At 43.9% G+C, this 19,545-nt stretch overlaps 1 protein-coding gene across 1 annotated transcript; it reads right to left on the bottom strand.

Annotated features, from left to right (window-relative positions):
* Positions 1–1,897: 1,897 nt before the first annotated feature.
* PARL (presenilin associated rhomboid like) lies at positions 1,898–14,915 on the bottom strand. The gene is made up of 10 exons (XM_054282984.1): positions 14,839–14,915; positions 14,578–14,776; positions 13,259–13,399; positions 10,741–10,789; positions 9,305–9,400; positions 7,796–7,945; positions 7,378–7,448; positions 5,911–6,012; positions 4,005–4,102; positions 1,898–2,221 (listed from the first exon to the last, which is right to left on the bottom strand). Exons 1-10 carry the CDS (start codon positions 14,913–14,915, stop codon positions 2,104–2,106), a joined length of 1,101 nt encoding a protein of 366 aa, XP_054138959.1. The 3' UTR covers positions 1,898–2,103.
* Between the last annotated feature and the right edge of the window lie 4,630 nt (positions 14,916–19,545).

Genomic DNA, 19,545 nt, shown 5'->3' on the forward strand with positions numbered 1-19,545 from the left:
GTGTGCTGTGCTGGGCTGTGCTGGGCTGTGCTGTGCTGGGCTGTGCTGTGTGTGCTGTGTGTGCTGTGCTGGGCTGTGCTGTGCTGTGCTGGGCTGTGCTGGGCTGTGCTGTGTGTGCTGTGTGTGCTGTGCTGGGCTGTGCTGTGCTGGGCTGTGCTGGGCTGTGCTGTGCTGTGCTGTGTGTGCTGTGTGTGCTGGGCTGTGCTGTGTGTGCTGTGCTGTGCTGTGCTGGGCTGTGCTGTGTGTGCTGGGCTGGGCTGTGCTGGGCTGGGCTGGGGTGTGCTGTGTGTGCTGGGCTGGGCTGTGTGTGCTGGGCTGTGTGTGCTGGGCTGTGCTGTGCTGGGCTGGGCTCTGCCGGGCTGGGCTCTGCCGGGCTGTGCTGAGCTGTGCTGGGCTGGGCTGGGCTGTGCTGTGCTGGGCTGTGCTGTGTGTGCTGTGCTGTGTGTGCTGTGCTGTGCTGTGTGTGCTGGGCTGTGCTGGGCTGGGCTTTGCTGTGCTGGGCTGTGCTTCGTGTTCCGCTGCCCTCTCTCTGCTGCAGGCAGGGCTGCACTGTGCCTGAAGCTCTGGAAACTGCCATGCTTGGCCAGAATACCCCAGCACAGAGCAGGGAAGGGGAGTGATAGACTGGAGACTGAAAGCCAGAAAACTCCAGGAGCAGAGCAAAGGAATATTAGCTACTCCAGCTCCTTCATTTTTAAGTGTTTACGTCACCAGGCACATGAAGTTGCACATCCTCAAGTGCCTCATTTTTCTAATGAAGAGAAAAAAATTAAACAAGCACTGGCCTGGGACAGGGAGTTTACACTAATTTTGTACTCCATCCTTTATTGAAGCCGGTGCCATGTATTCCCTTTCCCCACAGAAATTTATTTTATATGAGGCACTGCTATAAAGTAAAAACACCTACAAAGTTGCTTCTTACAAATGCAACATATTCTTGGCAGGAGAGTCTATGTGGAAGGACTAACTCAGCTGACAGGAAAGAGTTAAGGGCTTGAAGCCACCAGCTTGTGTCTGCGAAAATTCCTCAGCCTTTGGCAATGGGTTCAATATCAGCCCTGCATGACAGGCACAGAGTAGCAGCACACCCCAAATCCAGTTTTTACTTGTAAATAGGAACACTGCTTATGGTACTACCCTCAGCTTGACTTTAGCAGTTACTTCTCTTAACAGCATTGCTGATCTCAGGCACCTCATCTATTGTTGCTGAAGCTGCTTATTTTGTAAAACTGGCAGATTCTGAACCATATGTTACAGGTTTAAAATCCTTAGAAAAACCTTAAACAAAACTTAACAATAAGGCACAGCTTAAAGAATACCCCTCTACCCCACCCCCAAATCAAAGTAGTGAAAGAATACAGAAAGGAGTGTAACTCATGGTAGAATATCAAAAACCACAGTATGTCATTCTTCCCCTGCATGTCATTATGAAAAGGATATATCATTGTAGTAAAATCTAATAAGATCTAAAAGCTTGCTGGAACTCAACAGAAAAGAAAACCACAAGTTGAATAAACCACAGGTGACAAAGCTGGACCATCAAACCAGTACATAAGCCTTGGCAAACAATCCACTCTTGCTACATATATTTCAAGTTTCAAATCAAACAAGACCACTGCCTCACTTCGTCCAATATTTTCAACAACAAGAACCACTGAACTTCACCATATTAGCCTTGTTTGAGTCCCACTTTCCCTTCTAGGAAAGCACCTTGTATTGTCTGGCAGACATTAGGGGTCTGTGATCCATTAAATTCCTCAGTTCTGAAAATGTTTATCTTGCTAATATTAACCAGTTGCATCCCATTTTCATTTTTTTAACAGAGATTTAGGTCACTTAATTGAAAAACATGTTTTATTCACCTTTGAAAAGGTAATGTGGACTGTTACTTCAGAAAGCAATAGGATAAAAACCTTTATTGTTCCACCTTTGAAAGAGTTCATTTTCTATGGGTATGAATTTTTGTAACATAATTTTGTTACATTAGAAACTTCAGCTCCTTAGAGGCTTAATGTGGAGTAGCAAAAACACCTTCCAAACCAATTCAATCCCATGTCTTCAAGTAAGATACCACTTGGGCACGAGGAATCTCTAGGATTAGAATCAGTTAGATCTTCCACCTCCTCCCTTTCCTGTGTTCTTTGTCCTCATTTCATGCCAAGCTTTCACCAGTGGTTCTCTGTTCTTCCAGATGAGCTCGTGGCCATAAGTCACATACCACCTGGGAAAGCAAGCCATGGTTAAAGTTAACTGTGACATCCCTCTGCATCTGAGGGAAAACAGGCTGAGCCTGAAACCCAGGAAATACTCAGTGTAAGAGACAAGATAAACTAAGGCACAAAGAACAACGTGCTTGCAAAACAGCAGGTAAGCCACTCATTCTCTTGACTGCAAACACTTAACTTTGTTGTTCTTGTTTGTCTCAGTCCTGAGAATGAACAGTTTTCCTGCCTTTAATTTCAAGCTGTTGTGATTTCCACTTAGAAAGGCATAAAAAATTATCTCCATATAGAAGACTGTTAAAACAGTTGTGTTGCTTGTGCTGACCCTCACTGACAACACCAAGGAGAAGTGTTCTTTCTTCTCCTACAAAAATACAACTGCTCCATAAAGAACAACCACGTTCCATTCAAAATGGATTTTCTTCTATTTGCACCTAAAGATGAATCTATCAAAGTGTTCTAGCTTTGTTTATATTCCCAGGCAATTATATATGCTAATACATGAATATCATCATAAGTGATTAGCAATGGAGGTTATGGTGGAGAGGCATGAGGGGAAGCAACCACATGGAAAGAGGCTGAAGGTTCTCTGCCAAGCCCAACTCCACACCTGAATCCTGAGGAACAAAAGCACTGTTCTGTGAGCCAGGAGCCAGTGAACTGGCCATCCCTTTAAATCAGACAGCTGCTTTCTAAAGTGGGAGGCAATGTAGAGAAAATACTTTGGCCATTCAGCATAGGTCCTAAACAAGGCCCTTTCTCTTTTACCATAAAGTGATCAAACTCATCACTGAGTAGAACAAACAGGTAAAAATATGTAGGTGAGGAAAGCAAGAAACTTGCCAACTCCAGACCACTTTTACTGCAACTGCTATCCTCTTTTAACATGTGAATTTGCCTTACCAAAGCAGACTGTTCCTCCTCACAATGAACAAGCTGATTCAGATCCATCAGGACAGAAAGCACTTCTGAATCAGCAAGACTACATCATGCATTTGTGATAGCAGAGACAGGGAGAAAAGGAGGCTGTACAGCACAGAGCTTACTGACACCAAAGCCAAGAAACAGGGAATTACAAGCTGGTTTGCCTTTAAGTCTGGCCTAGTAAAATCTCAGGTAGGCTTTTCAAATGCCTACATAAAATATTCAAAAATGCACTTAGCAATAGGTCTGCAATTGGGTAGAAGGGGAAAAATTCAATGTAGTTCAAACATGGAACAATACAGAACTGTTTCCTACAAACTTGTTTCTAGTAGTTCTTACTAATTAGGAAGAACTAATTTACTAATTTGTCCCCACAAAGGCAATACAGCAACACTGAGAAAATTGCACTAGAGGCTGCTCAAAGGAATTTGGCCTGAGCTTTTATTAACTCTGTAGCTCTCTGTAAATTTGCAATTAGAGGAGAAACACTGACACAAAGACATTTTTTTAGCTCTTTAAAGTTATTTTAATTTGTCTATTCTGTGTTTTGTGGGAATCTTTTCTGCCCTGTGACTCTCTTCAATGTGCTGGCAAGTGCAGGACAGAAACAGCCAGCCCAGGTTACAGGACCACCTGACATTTAATCCATGATTCTATGGCAGTTCAGCTCAGTTCTTTCAGCTCATCAGTTTACAATGTTTTCCACAAAAATTTACAGCACTAAAAGGGTAACACTGAGTTGTACTCATTGCTAGTTAAGACAACTTTACAGAAAAAACCCCACACTTCAGCAATAGGAAGAGAGAAAAATACAGGATTAAATTAAATACAAAACAGAGTTAGTAAATACAGACTTACATTCCAAAGAGAGCTCCTCCAAGGTGTGCAGCATGGTCAAAAAGTCTCCAGCCTAAAACAAGCCCTGCAGTGTCAAATGCAATTATGGCTTTTAAAGCCTAAAAGGAGAGAACATGGAATGGACAGGATCAGTCACAGCACAAAATGGCCAATGATAACAGTTTTCTATTCTAGCACAGAGCAAAAATTTGGAATCAAAAACATCTTATAGATTTTATATCAAAGAAATTACTGTAAAAAAGTTGTTTTAAAACAAGAGACTCAGTCTCCAACTGAATTGTGCTGTCAAAATACAGATGTGAGCAGCTAAAGAATAGTGCAAGGTGGGAATGTGTCCTTTCTGAACACTCAGTCTCTTCCAATCTTCATTTCTAAAGCTACAAATACATTCCAAACTTGGGTCAGGGGGAAACAAAAATTACTTGAAAGAGCACATGCGATAAGACACCACAAAATATGTAATTGCAACATTCTCATTCTCTAATTCTGCTGTAGCTTAGATTTATGTGCATCTGTGCTCCTGAACACAACTCTATAATGGATGGAACACGTGAGGCAGCATCCCTGTTATCTTATCTGATAGAAACATTGGTTGGAAGGCAGAAAATCAGGATGGCAGTGAACAATCCACAGCAGGGCAGCACGAGCTGCTGCTGTACCATCTTCAGGAGACACAAGGCACCAGAACTGTCAACAGACAAGACTTTACTAAATGCCTCATTTCATAAGGACTGACAGATTTAATGCTAGGATGAAATGGTACTTTAGGCAGGATTTTTCCTTAAGCATGAGTGTAGTGTTAGAATAGAAGCTCCACTGCTACACTGGCTTGTTTCATTTGAAAGCTCATCACAGTATAGGTAAGGTAGATTAAAGGAATGTGTAAAGTTTAGATAAACAATCATACAGTTACACAGTTGGGCCAAAATCATTCCAATGTTTCTACTGCAATAGCTGATATTGTTCCTGTTTTGTAGTGAGCACTTGCTTTCTGTGCAATGCTTTTTTCTGGGCAATGCTTTCTGTGGCTCTGCCTGTACTTCCACCTTGGCCACCTTTTAAAGAAAGATGCAGTTAAAGGGTAGCATTCAAAAAACCCCAGGTCAACCCAAGCAGAAGTGCAAGAAAAACATGAAGGCTACATCTAAGAATGTTTGTTCAAATCTGTAAGCTTCACTTACAAAGAGTATTAAATCTCATGATCTTGGAATGACCTGGCTTAACTGCTTTAAGCAGTAAAACACCTTTAAGTAGTGGACCAAACATGATTAACTTATTAAAGCAAGTTGAGATATACATGAGAAGCTTTTCTTAAATGTGGCAGTGGATGTGCATAAAACAACTTAATGAAACAAAAAAAAAGGAGTCCTAGTACTACACACAAAGACAAGTCTTAGTAGCCTACTTCTAATTCCAAATGTGTTCCTGAAAGTATCAAAAGATGATATGAGAAGGCAAATGTTCCTCCAGGGCTGGAATATCATCTCAAGAAGTGAAATTCTGTGTTTCTCATCTTGATAAATTTTTCTTTAAAGACCACATACCAGTTTTACAGCAGCCTGTTTCAAGTGCTGCTATAAAAATATCACCCATCAGAAAGAGGAGGATGTGTATGTAAGTTTCTTCAGACAGGTGAACCTGATTCCCCTCCAGCTTCTTTCACTTCTTGGGATTAGATCTGAAACAGACCCCTGGAGGATGGAATTTAGAATAATTCTGAATTCACCACACTCTGCTGTAATGCCTCTGCTAGGCTGCACCAATTCAGAATTCCCTGTGACTTCTATGAGCCCTCTTCTCTTTTAAAATGCATTTAACAGCTTAAAAACACAGAGGAAGAGGATACTGAGGAGAAAGGGGGAAATGTTTTGAGAGTAGCATTTCTTTGAAGTCCAAAGGCACTTACACTTCCTGCAGTAAATGTGAACATTGGAAGGAGGATGATGGCCAGTTTTGCTTCTGGCATCTTCGTGCACACGGCTGCAAGGACAGTCATTATAGCTCCTGACTGCAAACACAGGAAAATACATCAAGGCAAGCTAACATGTTACATAAGGGATAATATATTTTTCTGCATGTGAATCTGTTTGCCTTTTAGCTTTTATTTTCAAATGCAGCCCTGTGGCAAAACTCAAAGTACACCACCTTTTGTCACCACAGAAAAGTTCCAAATAAAAATAAAACAAGACACCACTATTTAATTTCAATATTTGGAATAATAAATACTGGGGGAAAACATCCTTCAAATTGTTTTATATAATTAAGAAATACTCAATCCTAAATTTAAGATAATGATTTCTGGAAATGTGCTGTTTCTCAAGTAAACCCTAGAAATCTAATATTTATTAATCAAGCATAGACATATCTGATGAAGCAAAATCATTCTGAAGCTTGTACAAAACCAAGGAAAAGAACAGATGGACAGGAACAAAAATCTTCTGTCAATGAAACAAGTAACTCCCTGGACTGTACACTAAATTGACCATGGGGTTTTGTATCCCTGAAATAATCTCAATGGAAAGGCTCTGAATGCAGCAAACTAATGCAATGTGTGGTAATTTCAGTAAGTTCAGATCAGTAAAACTAAGAGAAAGTAATTTGCTCCTGATATAATTGATTCATGAGACAAAGGGACCATACACTACAGTATTTCCAAAAGTTCTACATTCAGCACAGCTAAAGAGGTTTTTTCATTCTAACAGAATAATGAGAATCTGACTTTGGGCTTTTATCAAAATTATTCAGTTTAGTAAATTAAGCCTTTAAAACCTGGCAAATGCCTAGGTTAACCTCAAATGCAAGGTGTTTTAAAACACTCTACTACTAAAAACACTTGGAAAGAACTGGCAGCTACAGAAGCTCCTCAGCCTGCCTCATATTATTCATCGTGTGAGACTCTTGGCAGGAGTGCTGCCCCTCCTGCACAGCATGCCCTACAACTTCCACTGGGATCACATGCTGAGTTTGATTGTCTGATTACATTATCTCTTTCCAAAGTATTCTATTTTTAATTAGAGAAGACTGCTACACAATTACAAAATACCATTTTTGCAATAAAAAGTTACATAACTGATCTGCTCAGGGACAAGAGCTCCTGCTGTTGAGGACTCATTTCCAACCCTCAGCATTAAGTGATGTTAGCTCTGGGCAGCTGCTGCAGCAGAGGGAACATTTCTGAAGAACAGACAAGTTGTTGCACAGGAGAACCAGTTCAGGAGAACCAGTTTGTACCTGGTTACTTGATTGTGATAAACCTTTCTAGTGTCCATTACCCTAAATATACTCTTGGCTTTTACAGAGGTGAAAGAATAGAGCAGGCTTTCAAACTGGCTTCAAAGATCATGATGAGTCTCTCATATTCCAAGGTACTTACAGCTCCAAGGGATGGTTCAAACCTTCCCGTGGCCATTTTAGCAACGTAACTGACAAAAGTGGAGATAACCCCTGAAAAAGAGAAATTACTATTGGGAATGACAGCAGCAAGGAAGAAAGTACAAATTAACTGTCATCTCTTGTCACAAAAATTCCAAGAGACTGTACTAACAGCTGTTTTATTTTGGTAATAAAGCAGGAATTAAAACCAGATACAGTTTTATATTTCAAAGCCCAGTATCTTAAACCCACCAAAAATCTGTATGACAGCAAAGTAGTACTGCCTTTAGTATAAAGCAATGTGTGGGACTGAACAATGGCCATCTGTCATCATACATCTATTAACCAAGTACACATTTTAATTTTTGAACACATATTTATATTTTTTAAGTGTTGTAAATATATATATTTAACCTTACCAGCAGAAAGGTACACTGCAATGAACTGCTCACAGCCCAGAAGAGAGACAATGCTGCTGGAAAAGCTCCACAGAACATACATATTTGCTGCCATGTGGAAGAGAGAGAAGTGACTAAATGTAGAGAGCAGCATGGGAGAACACAGGGCTCCTACAAAAGAGAGAAGCAATGCACATGAAGTCATTTAATTTGCTTCAACTTACACATCATATAGACTAGAAATGTATCAAGAGACACTATAGGATAATTATGCCTAGATTCTCAAATACAAGCTAGGAAGTAAACCCAGCAATGGAACAAATTTCCAATTCTAAGCAATACCTTTTGCAAAGGAAGAACATATACCCCAAAGATATGCAACTTGTAATAATAGTCTTAGTTACCTACTGGGGACTGTTTCATAGAAAACATTATGACATATGTCCTATGCTTTGAAAAAGAAAAAAGGTATTTAATTTATATATGTATATGATGAAGGATTTTTAGTACATGAGCAGCCATATAAAATGAATTTGCAACAAAGATGAACTCAGAGAAAAAACAGTTTTCCTTTCTGCAAAAGCTACTAGATTTCCTCACTGAAATGGCAGCCTTGAAAATGCAAACAAGCCAATTAGCAGGTTTGAAGGTCAACATTATTTAGAAGAGGAGTGTTTGGGGTGACATGCTCAGATCTGGGTAGCAGATATCTTTAGCTTTGGAGTGTGTGGGGGAACTGGCTGAGTTTCCACTTTTTCAGCAGAAATTAAGATGTAGCAGGAAGTACCTTCCAAACAAGTTTGTCTCCTTGTCCTTTTAATTCTTTTCTCTGCTGTAAAAATGAAACCCCATTTTTTAAATATTACTAAATTTTTTTCCTAGGTTAATATCTTCAGCGCATTTCACACACAGTGAAAGCCAAGTTGGTGCTTGGTTTGTTTGGGTTTTCCCAATGTGATTGAAAGCACAGCTTTGAAGCAAGGACTCTGTACACAACCTACAGACTAATCCTTGTCTACTGATGAAAGCATGCATGCACATGACTGATGATGGCTCTGTCTGCATCCCACAGAACATTAAAGGGGGGAAATAATCACATTTGAGTCTAATTTATGAATGGCATTATGTAGTACAGCTTATTGTCCTCCTTCACTGGGTGCCTTGATTTGCACTCTGTCCAAGAAAGCAGTCTGGCTGCTATCACTGGGAAAAGCACCTCTCACCTTTATTCAGGCAGGAGCTGCATCCCACTGCAGGCAGGAAAAGGCCAGAGAGCAGGCAACAGTTCTGATGTTACAATATTTAGAAAAGCACCAGTTGTGTTTGTTTTAAAAAATCAGATCCATTACTCCTAACATTGTTCCCCTCAAAGCACTTCCTGCCTAGATGGAATAATGAGTTTGAGCATGACTGAGATTGCTTGTGGGTGATGCTCTCAGTAAGCCAAATGCACCTCAGCCTTCTGCAGCATCATCAGAGGCTCTGTTACGTCTCTGTGTAGGAAAGGCACCTGAATTACTGTTCACTTACTGGAGGATGGATTTGAGGTGAAATATGTAAACATAAATCGTCGCATGCCAGGCAGTCTCCACAAACAGAACACAAAGACATTTGCAGCTATGATACCTAACAAGAGGGGAAAAGAAAGTATAAAAGCAAATTACCAATGTAATACACCATAATGCTTACTGAAAGCAAGTATTTAAAAAGACAGCTTGTAGAATTGTACTTTTTCTTTACAATTCCATTAAAAGCAATATCCACTTCTTACTTGGTACACGGTTTAGAAAAAGCAATGAAAAACACTGAAAGCTACATTTATATAGTGGAAGTCTTTCAGAAATATGACATTTAATTGCAACTGTTCTAACACACAGTGTAATGAATCCAACAGTCCACAAAGATCTGTGCTGAGAAGGTCCAAGCTATGGTTTCAAACTGCTACATTCTATTGCAGAATCAATGAAAAAGGAGCCAGCTAAGAGGTCCCATTTCCTGCCCCTCTTGCTATTTATTTCCAAATGCCACTGATCTACTGCACAGTTGCATTTAACTGCACAAGAGAACACTGGGGGAACCATACAAATACACACTACATATTCTGTTTCTTTCTGGGGGGGTGTTTTGGTTTTAAGAAAACTGCAAAGTTGAATTGGCTTTGTGACCTTCGGGAGACAGCAAATACAGCTTTTTACTTCACAGATGTTATTGCCATCTTACTTTACTTTGAATAGGAGTGTAAATTATTGGAAACATAATGAAAATGTATTATTTCTTGTTTAAAGTGCTTTCTCTACTTCTGTCCAAGCATTTAGGTATTTAAAATGTTTTATAATACCTGGAAACATGAAAGGTGAAACAACTTAAATGGCATTTAAGTAACCTTACACTAACAACCTGCTAATACAGATTCAGTTAATACTTAATGTAGAATATATAGCAGGAGACAGGGCTCAGCTATTGGATTTGAATCAAGCTCTCATCAATTTTGTTTCACACATTACATTTATCTCAGGGATTTGGCATTAGGCTAACCAATCAAAACTACATTATAACCAAAGGAAAGCTCAAAGGCTAATTTTTTGCTACTTTTCATATGTCATACTGCAAATATGTAACTATTAGGGAATTTTTAATTCCCACATTTCAGTGGAATATATCCACCTATTTCTTCTAAGAGCATTTGCTGTTTTTCATAATTCGTGAGCAAAATATTGCTGGGGGAGGATTCTACTTAATCCTCCACACTCTCTCACACAGATGCACGGGAACTTTTTTCAGGCATACAAAAAACAGTTTGTGAGAAGGAGTGGTAGCAGAAATAGTGTATGTGCAGGTGTAAATTTCCACATGCTTTGTGCCCAACAACCTAAACACGGTATGAAAGCCATCTGTTTTAGTATACTGTACCTGTTTGCCATATTTCTCTTCCTGTGAATGTCTAATACTTGTAAGCTAACACAAACCTGTCACAGTCCGCTGACCCTCAGTCAGGTTATTCCACCAGCTGTTAACCTGGAACAGAAGTGTTGTCCATCAATGCCACCATGAAGCACTTGCAATTTCAGAAACAGCCAGGTAAAGCTTATACATTTTTAAGAATGGAAAGCATTTGTTTGAAATCCGTGAAGTAAATTGGTTTCAATTTGTTTTACTTCTGATTGCTTTAGCTTTTCAAGTTGACATTTCCTTACTCAAGAACAGCTTTCTACCCTCCTTTTCATAAAATACCCAATATGGATGAAGAGTTTCTCCAAAAAGAGTTGGATTATATCCTTTTGCACAACTCCAGTGGGTTTACCCTGCTTGCATTAAACAAAGATCTAGCCCATAATGCTGACTTTAGCAGATTAGCCAAAGTTAGCATAAATCCTGCCTCGACTAAGCCTCACCCTAATGCTGTCTAACATCACACCACCCACCTTTGAGTGATGCCACTTTTGTGCCAGGATCACTTTTGCAGAGGTGGCTCACAAGATGTGGAATCCATTCCCCCTTGCGTCCAGCTCACCCAGCCCTCCTTCAAGTTTAAAACCCCTGAAAAAGTTTATTTTGAGTGCAGTCAGCCCACAGACAAATTGCACCCCCTTTGCCCTTGCTCAGCTTTTGTAATCATTTTGGACATATATTTTGTTGCTACCTCAATGACCTTCCAAACCATATTGATGGGGACAATGTCATAAAAATTATCTGCAGGTTGGAGGCAGGGGATGCAATGCTGTATGAAAGAAAGTATTCACTGTTTGATATTAAAGTAACAACTTCATTGCATTTTTTGTTTAATTATCTGGCAGAGGATAGTCTTCAGTATAAGAACACAGAACAGATAGGATTTTTCTAAAATACAAGGATTATATGCCCTCAGAAACAACAGGAGAATCCTGAACTCTTAGAAATAGAACTTACCCGTTGAAGATAGGGATTGGGAGTTATAGCCTATTAACAACAGTGCAGTTTAGTTTTCTTTTTTGGATAGCTAATCACCAGATCTTCCCCTTCAGATTTTGAAGGAAAACAAAAGTGTAAAGACATAATTATTTTAAAATATTAAGTGCTGATCACAATCTCCCCTGCAGTTCATATACACCAAACAAGAAAGTCTGCTGGGATAAAGGTAATTTTCTTTCTAGCACCTTATACCTGGCTCTGTGTTTTGGATTTTTGACCAAGACAGTACTGGGAACACACTAATGTTCTACATTCTGGTGAATGTAGAACATCATCAACATAACATCTGCACAACATCAAGATCTTTTGCATTTCTCACTCTGCAGCTGCAGGTTGCAACAAGTTGGAAGGGGACACAACCAAGCAGGTGATCTGAACTAACCAGAGATATTCCCTACCAAATAGGGAACCGGCATCTCCCCAAAAGAGGGGATCTCAGGAGCTTTAACATATTTTTCTCATTAACTGGTTGGGCACAGGTTTTTCCACAGGAGATTGTGAGTGACTACCTATGCATCACTTGTTTTCTTCTCTCTTCTCAGACTTACTAAAAAATTTTTTGGTGATTGTTTTATCTTCACCCCCAAAAGTTTTCTTGCTTTTCTTCTTCTCCCAGCTCACTGGGGGTTTGTGGGGGCCATGAGCAAGGAGCCACATGGAGCTCTGCTGCCCACCAGGGTTATCCCATGTGCCCATTTCCACAGCAGTGCTGGTGTGCACCATGCTGTGTGTCCCAGGATCCCAAACCTGTCCAGCTCCATGCTCAGCCCTGCTTCCCTTGGAAGGAGACCTGAATGAGTACCAAGCCTGGTCTATCACAAACCAGTAGCAACCTTGAAACAAATGCAAGCATACATGAATGTTTAGGTTAGGTTTAAGTATACTTAATTAAAAACTAAATGACTGATATTTTTGGGATGCCAACTAAATTTATGACAAATCTTGCAGCACTTATTTTGTTCTTGCTGCCCAAACTTAAAAGTATTTGTGTGGAAATGTCAACTCTTAAAGTAAAAAAGCCCTCTAAAACCTTGTATTTTTAAGGGTTTAGAGGGTAAAAATATGCATTTCAGAAGTCACAGAACTGAAAAGCCTTAAGCATAAGACTGAGAATTTAATCTAGTTCTGTCCTCTGAGAATTCATGTTCACTTTTGAGAGCACTTAAGATAAAGCAAGAACATTTGCTGGGGTTTTTTTTAAGGTGAAAAAGCAAAATTTGTTTAGATTAACAAATTCCCACTTCTGACCTCTCCTTCCTGCAGTTCTGGGTGATGAGGGTACTTTTCTCCATTTTTCCACTATAACCTTCACAGTGATATTAAGTTACAGTTTTCTAGAACTAATTCTATCAGTTTTCCTTGCACATCAACTGATCCACTGTAATTTTTTGAGAAGCCAATATTCCTACAAGTTCCAAATCAGAACAACCAGGACAAGGATGTGTCGTACAAACCATGCTCACAGCAGAGGAGAGCTGAAGCTGTGCCTCGCAGGGCTCAGCCCCTGTGTGAGCAGCCGGGCCTGGTTTTGTGTACCTGCTTTCTGAATTCTCCTCTCTTCTGCGGCCGCATTTTATCCATCCAGTCTGCCCGAGCCTCCTCAAAGTAGGTCTGGACGCGCGACTTGAGCGACTCATACTGCCAGATGGCGGCGGAGCCGAAGGCCGAGCCTGTGAACTGGGGATACCGGGCACAGCTCAGTGAATGGGGATACCGGGCACAGCTCAGTGAATGGGGATACCGGGCACGGCTCAGTGAACTGGGGATACCGGGCACAGCTCAGTGAACTGGGGATACCGGGCACAGCTCAGTGAATGGGGATACCGGGCACTGCTCACTGAACTGGGGATACCGGGCATGGCTCAGTGAATGGGGATACCGGGCACGGGTCAGTGAATGGGGATACCGGGCACGGCTCACTGAACTGGGGATACTGCACACGGCTCAGTGAATGGGGATACCGGGCACGGCTCACTGAACTGGGGATACTGCACACGGCTCAGTGAATGGGGATACCGGGCACGGCTCACTGAACTGGGGATACCGGGCACGGCTCAGTGAATGGGGATACCGGGCACGGCTCAGTGAGCTGAGGATACCGGGAAAAGGCTCAGTGAACTGGGGATACCGGGAAAAGGCTCAGTGAACTGGGGATACTGGATAAGGCTAAGCAAACTGGGGATACCGGGCACTGCTCAGTGCCTGCCCCAGGCCCCGGCCGGGGCATCCCAGGCAATGCCACTCCCGAGCACGGCAGCGGGACCTGTGGCACAGCTGACCACGGGACTCAGAGCACGGCACAGCCCTTAAGGCTGGAAAACACCTTGAAGAGCATGGGTCCAAATGTCAGCACCACCACTGAGTTCACCCTCTCCTCGAGTGCGTCCACGTGTGTTCTGAACACTTCCCAGGGATGGGACTCCACCACTGCTCTCGGCAGTCTGTTTCAACGCTTTGCAACCCCTTCTGTTGTTTCTTTTTTTTTCTCTAACATCTCATCTAAATTTCTCCTTGTGCATCTTCAGGCCATTTCCTCAGTTTTACTGGATGTTCAGTGTCATGAGATGATGTTTTATCAAAAAGATTCGCAAACAAAACTGGTCAATGAAATTACTAAGTTCACGGAAATGGAATGAAACTGGGATGGCTTTACGGTATTTCCTTTGATTCAGCTGAAGTTACATTGTATTAGCTGATTATAATGCTACAGTATTTGGCCAAGAACCTTGCGTTAACTTTGAGGGTCTGAGCAGCGAAGCCCAGGGAGGAAGCATTGCCCTGAGACCGATGGAAGATGCTCCTTACCGACCCGCTCCTCCCAGCCGTGCACAGCACCCGGCCCAGGAGCCACTTACCCCTACGGCGAACAGGAGGGGCTTCACCAGGCGGCGCGGCGAGGGGCGGCCGGCGGCGGTGGTGGGTGACGGCGGGCAGAGGCTGCGGCGGGGCAGCGGCGGGCCGGGCCGCGCCTCGGCGGCGGCTGCCGGGGGCTCCTCGGGCCGCGGCCGCGCCCGGCGGAAACCCCGCCGCGGCTGCAGCAGCAGCAGCGCCAGCCTGCGGGGGAAACATGCGAACCGTCAGCACCGCCCGCCCCAGCCGCCTGTGCCCTCCCTCACCCTCCCCGTCCCTGGCCGTGCCGGCGGCACCTGTGCGGCCGCGGACCCCCGGCGCGGGCCCAGCACCGCCACGCCATGTTGGCGCCTGCCCGAGCGCTTCCGGGGCAAGCGGGCGACATCTTCCCGGCGATGGCGGGCGAGCCGCTCGGTCACCGCATGGCAAAGGGCGGGCGCGGTTCTCCGAGGCTCCTGGGCCGCTCCGCACGGCGGGTGGATGGGCGCCCGCGCAGCTCCCGGTCCCGCCGCCGAGGCTCGGCGGGCAGCGCCGCCGGGTCGGAGCCTCCCCGGGGCCGCCATGTCGGGTGGGTGGTGCCTGCTCCGCCGCCATGATGAGCGTGGCAGCGCCCTCACCGCCGCGGCCCCTTGGCGGGCAGCGCTGGCGCCGTGAGCCCGGGGCTGCCGTGATTTCACGGAATCAAATATGCTGAGTTGGACGGGACCCACAAGGATCATCGGATCCTGCTACTGGCTCCGCACAGGACCATCCCTAAGAACCCCACCGTGTACTCCTGAGTGTTGTCCAAATGCTCCTTGATCTCTGTCAGGCGTGGTTATGTGGCCACTTCCTTGGGGAGCCTATTCCAGTGCCCAGCCACCCTCTGAATGAAGAGCCTTTCTCTAATAGCCAACCTAAATCTGCCTCGACACAATTTCAGGCCATTCCCTCAGGTCCTGCCACCGGCCACCACAGCTCAGTGCCTGTCCCTCCTCTTCCCCTCACGAGGAAGTTGCCATGAGGTCTCCAGGCTGAACAGACCAAGTGTCCTCAGCCTCTTCTCATATGGCTTCTCAGGACTGTTCTCCATCCTTGTGGCCCTCCTGTGGACACTCTGGAATAACTTAATATCTTTTTAATATTGTGGTGCCCAAAACCCTCCAGGAATCGAGGTGAGGCTGTCTCTGAGCAGAGCAGACCAGAACAATCCCCACCCTGGCCTGACTGGTGATGCTGTGCCTGCTGCCCCCCAGGACACAGTTGACCCTCTTTGGTTGCCAGGGCACTGCTGATTCATATTCAACTTGGCACTGACCAGGAGCCCCAGGTCCCTCTCTGTGACACTGCTTTCCAGGGTCTTGTTCCCCAGTTTGTAGGTACATTGGGGTTTTCCCATCCCAGGTGCAGAATCCAGCACTTTCCCGTTTTAAGCCTCACACAGCTGGTGATTGCCCAGCCCTCTGATTTATCAAGGTCTCTCTGCAGGGCTGATTTATTGAACTGCCCTCTAGAAGCCTTATGGAATAAGCAGAGCTTGTTTCTCCCTAGCCTGCAGCAGTCCAGGAGGTGCAGTGGAGGCTGGAGCTGCTGCCTCAGCATTGCCTTGCTCCATGGGTGGCTCCATATCACCTTGCCACACCTCAGCACCTTCCCTCCCTGGGCTCCTCTGCCCTGCCCCACCTCACTTCACCCCACCCCACCTTACCTCACCTCACCTCACCTCACCACCGGGCTGCTCCAGCAAAGGGCTGCTGGGTGACCAGATTCCCACCCCACCAGCTCCTTTAGGTCTCTTCCCTGTATCTGTATCAAGAATAGTTTAACCTGCAGGACCAGTGGAGTGATCATCCCCTGTATCAGCATGGGTGAAGCCACACCTCGAGTTCTGCATGCTGTTTTGGGCCCCTCACTAAAAATGACATTGAGGCGCTGGAGCGTGTCCAGAGAAGGGCACCAAGGTTTAGAACACTTGTGTGATGAGGAGTGGCTGAGGGAGCCGGGGCTGTTCATTCTCCAGGGGCTCAGCAGGGACCTCCTTGCTCTGTACAACCCCCTGGCAGGAGGCTGTAGTGACATGGGGCCGGTCTCTTCTGCCATGTCTGCACTGAGAGGGCCAGAGGAAATGGCTTTAAGATGAAGCGGGAGAATCAAATTAAATATTAAAACATATTTTTCCCTGTTCAAGGGGTCAGGCATCAGGACTGGTTGTGAGGGAGGTGATGGAGTCCCTACCCTGGAGGTGCTCAACAGGTGTCTGGACCTGGGGCTGGGTGACGTAGTTTAGTGGCTTAGGGGTACAGGAGCAGTGCTGGGTGGACAGTTGGACAGTTGGGTGATCTGAAAAGTCTCTTCCAATCTCAGTGGTTCTATGATTCTGTAGTTACCCACACATGCCTGAGCAGGTGGTACAGTTGCCCCTGTGGTGCCCTTGGTGCCAGCCAGGGTGCCTGCTCTCTGGCACTGTGCTGCCCTTCCCAGCACCTTCTCCATGCCAGCAGAGCTCTGCAGGGCTGGAGAGCTGTGTTAGCAGAGAACAGTCTGCTGTACACACCACCAGCCTCCTGAAATTAAATGGGAAAGCAGAACAGGTGTTTGCTTTGAAAGTAGCTTGTAAGTTGAAGATGTTACATGCACCCTCCTGGTTCCCTGTTTTGCCATGGACATACTCATGGGACAGCAAAGCCACCTACAAGATACCAGACATGCCCGGGCCACCAGGCTGAGTGCAGAGCTGCCAAAATCCAGCAGCAGAAAGCACAGAGGTTTATCTCAAGGGCACACGTGGAGGACAAGAGGCAGCAGTCACGTATTGCAGCAGGAAAGGTTCTGCACAGGTGAGAGGAACACGCTCCACAGGAGAGTGTTGTGCAAATCCCAGCTCTGGAGACCCCTCTGTTGTGACTGGACAAGGCTTGGGTGACCTGAGCCAGCACTGAAACTCTGCTTTAGTGGGAGCTTGGCATCCATGTGGCCTCAAGTTATTTTGTAGTTCATGATGTGAAGGCAAAGTTAATAGCAAGATGAGAGTGATCTGCATATTATAATTGCAAGTAGTTATAAGACTGATTAGTTTATTAAGATGTTGTGACAACTTCAGGAGCAAAATTACAAAGTCATATTCTTTGGAAGTGCTAGGAAATGAATTAACATTGTTCCTCTTTTTTTTTTTTTTTTTTTTTCTCTTTTTATTTCCCCTAACTAGTAGTGAAAAGATTTTGCCTTCTCACCCCAAGGTCAGTCTCTGACGAGAAAAAACCTCTGTGAGCTGTGGTAGGAAACTGCTCTAAATGGTTTAGTACCATATTTAAATTTGCATTTTATCTCTTTCTGATTGTGCTGGTGGCCATGGGTCAGCTCAGAATTTGCATGAACTAAGAAGTGATTAGTAGGTTCAAAGATGTATATTGCTGATGTTAGAAATGCATATATATAAAGGGGAACCAGTGTTGTAATCAATGCTCTTTCTCTGTTTTTCTATGTAACAAAATAAAAAAAGAAGTAAAAGAGGTTTTTAACTTTCCATTTTAGACACTTTTACCAAGCATTTTTGCTTCCAAAGACCTTATCAGCAGTAATTTGTTTATTTAGGTGACTTCAATATTTTTCTTTGCTAACCCTTCCTGTGCTGTGTTCAAACCTCATACATTTTGGCTGTGCTGTTTTTAATGTTGTTACAGTGATCCTTTTTGCTCCCCCAGGGTTTGTTTTTATCACATTACAGCTCTTACCTGCGTATAGCCTATATGTGTACTTTGTGAGGGAAGATGCTCTGGACTTTGTGTGTTTATTCCTTTTTGGTTTATTGTCATTCTCCTTTGGACAGTTGCAGTGCATATTTGCTATCAGCTGTGCCATCACCTCAGACTTGTAACCAGGGCACTGTGTGACAGCTGGTGCAGTCAGGTCCTGTGGGGCAGGGTGTCCACGGCATGGGCTGAAGGGATGGATGTGCTGTTGGAATAAAGTATGATATGGACAGTTCTATGGGGTTTGTGTGGTAGAAAAGAGTCAGGAAGGGTGATGAGGGAGGAGGACAAAGAGAGGAGGAAGAGCAGCAGTAAATGGCTGCAGAGCTGTCCCAGGCTGCCAGTACAGTCTCCTTCAGCCACGAGCCCAGGAGCTCTGTCCTGCCTCGGGCCATGGCTGCAGCCACAAACACTTTGGGTTCTTAATGTCATCCACTGCACAGGGGTCCAGCTGCATATTTCTCCTTTAGGATGCATCCTAAAACAAATGCATAAAAAGTTTCAGGTAAACCAGAAGTGGAAGTTGTAGCAATGTTTCTGCAGTGCTTTGCACTCTGATGGTGCTTGGGCAGCTCAGTGGCCCTGACAAAGCAAATGATATGCCAGGTGAAGCTGAGTATATTTGGTACTAATTTACATTATTTCCTGGTAATTTTCCCTTTCAACATGCCAGATCTTTGTGTAACATTTGGCCAGAGCTTTGACCCTGGGTCCTTGATTTTTAGAATGGGACAAAGGTCCTGAAGAGTACAAAACTTTTGTTTGGGTGATCAAACAGGTCCTCACAAAGTGCTGACACTACTATCTTGCAGGAAGGTAGAGAAAACAGATTAGAAACATACCATAAACGTGAGTATCACAATTTATCTTGCTTTTAATTTGTATTGGTAGATATTGTAATTGGGAGATGAACCATTTACTAAAGCATTTGATAGTTTGCATTTTAAAATGAATTTCGAGTTAGCAAACAAGTAACAAATGGACAAAACATTGCAAATTAAAATTAGAGAATTCTTTGGTTGTCTCCTGTGCTTTTGCTCTGTTTGCATTTTTTTTGTGGCAAATGTGAACAGCAATAGAAGTTTTCCCAAGAAAAAATAAGGTATAGAATGTTCAATTATTCCAGTTACTTGATGGGATTTCCATTTAGGGTGGAACAGATTCCACCTCTACAGTTCCCTTGTGTGATACATTATGTTATAGGTAGGCATTTTTTTTAATGTTTTTGCAAAGGTCAGGCTTGTG

The sequence above is a fragment of the Melozone crissalis genome, unplaced genomic scaffold, assembly GCF_028551555.1.
Source record: "Melozone crissalis strain CALT ecotype California unplaced genomic scaffold, PUWL_Pcris_2 ptg000034l_1, whole genome shotgun sequence".
Classification (NCBI taxonomy): domain Eukaryota; kingdom Metazoa; phylum Chordata; class Aves; order Passeriformes; family Passerellidae; genus Melozone; species Melozone crissalis.

Excerpts from the sequence above, each read along its gene's own strand:
- PARL (XM_054282984.1), bottom strand. The coding sequence starts at position 14,915 with ATGGCGTGGCGGTGCTGGGCCCGCGCCGGGGGTCCGCGGCCGCACAGG. Across the intron at positions 13,400-14,577 it reads CCCTCCTGTTCGCCGTAGGG|TTCACAGGCTCGGCCTTCGG; the intron begins GTAAGTGGCTCC and ends CGGTATCCCCAG. Across the intron at positions 2,222-4,004 it reads GGAGGAGCTCTCTTTGGAAT|GTGGTATGTGACTTATGGCC; the intron begins GTAAGTCTGTAT and ends TTGCTTTCCCAG.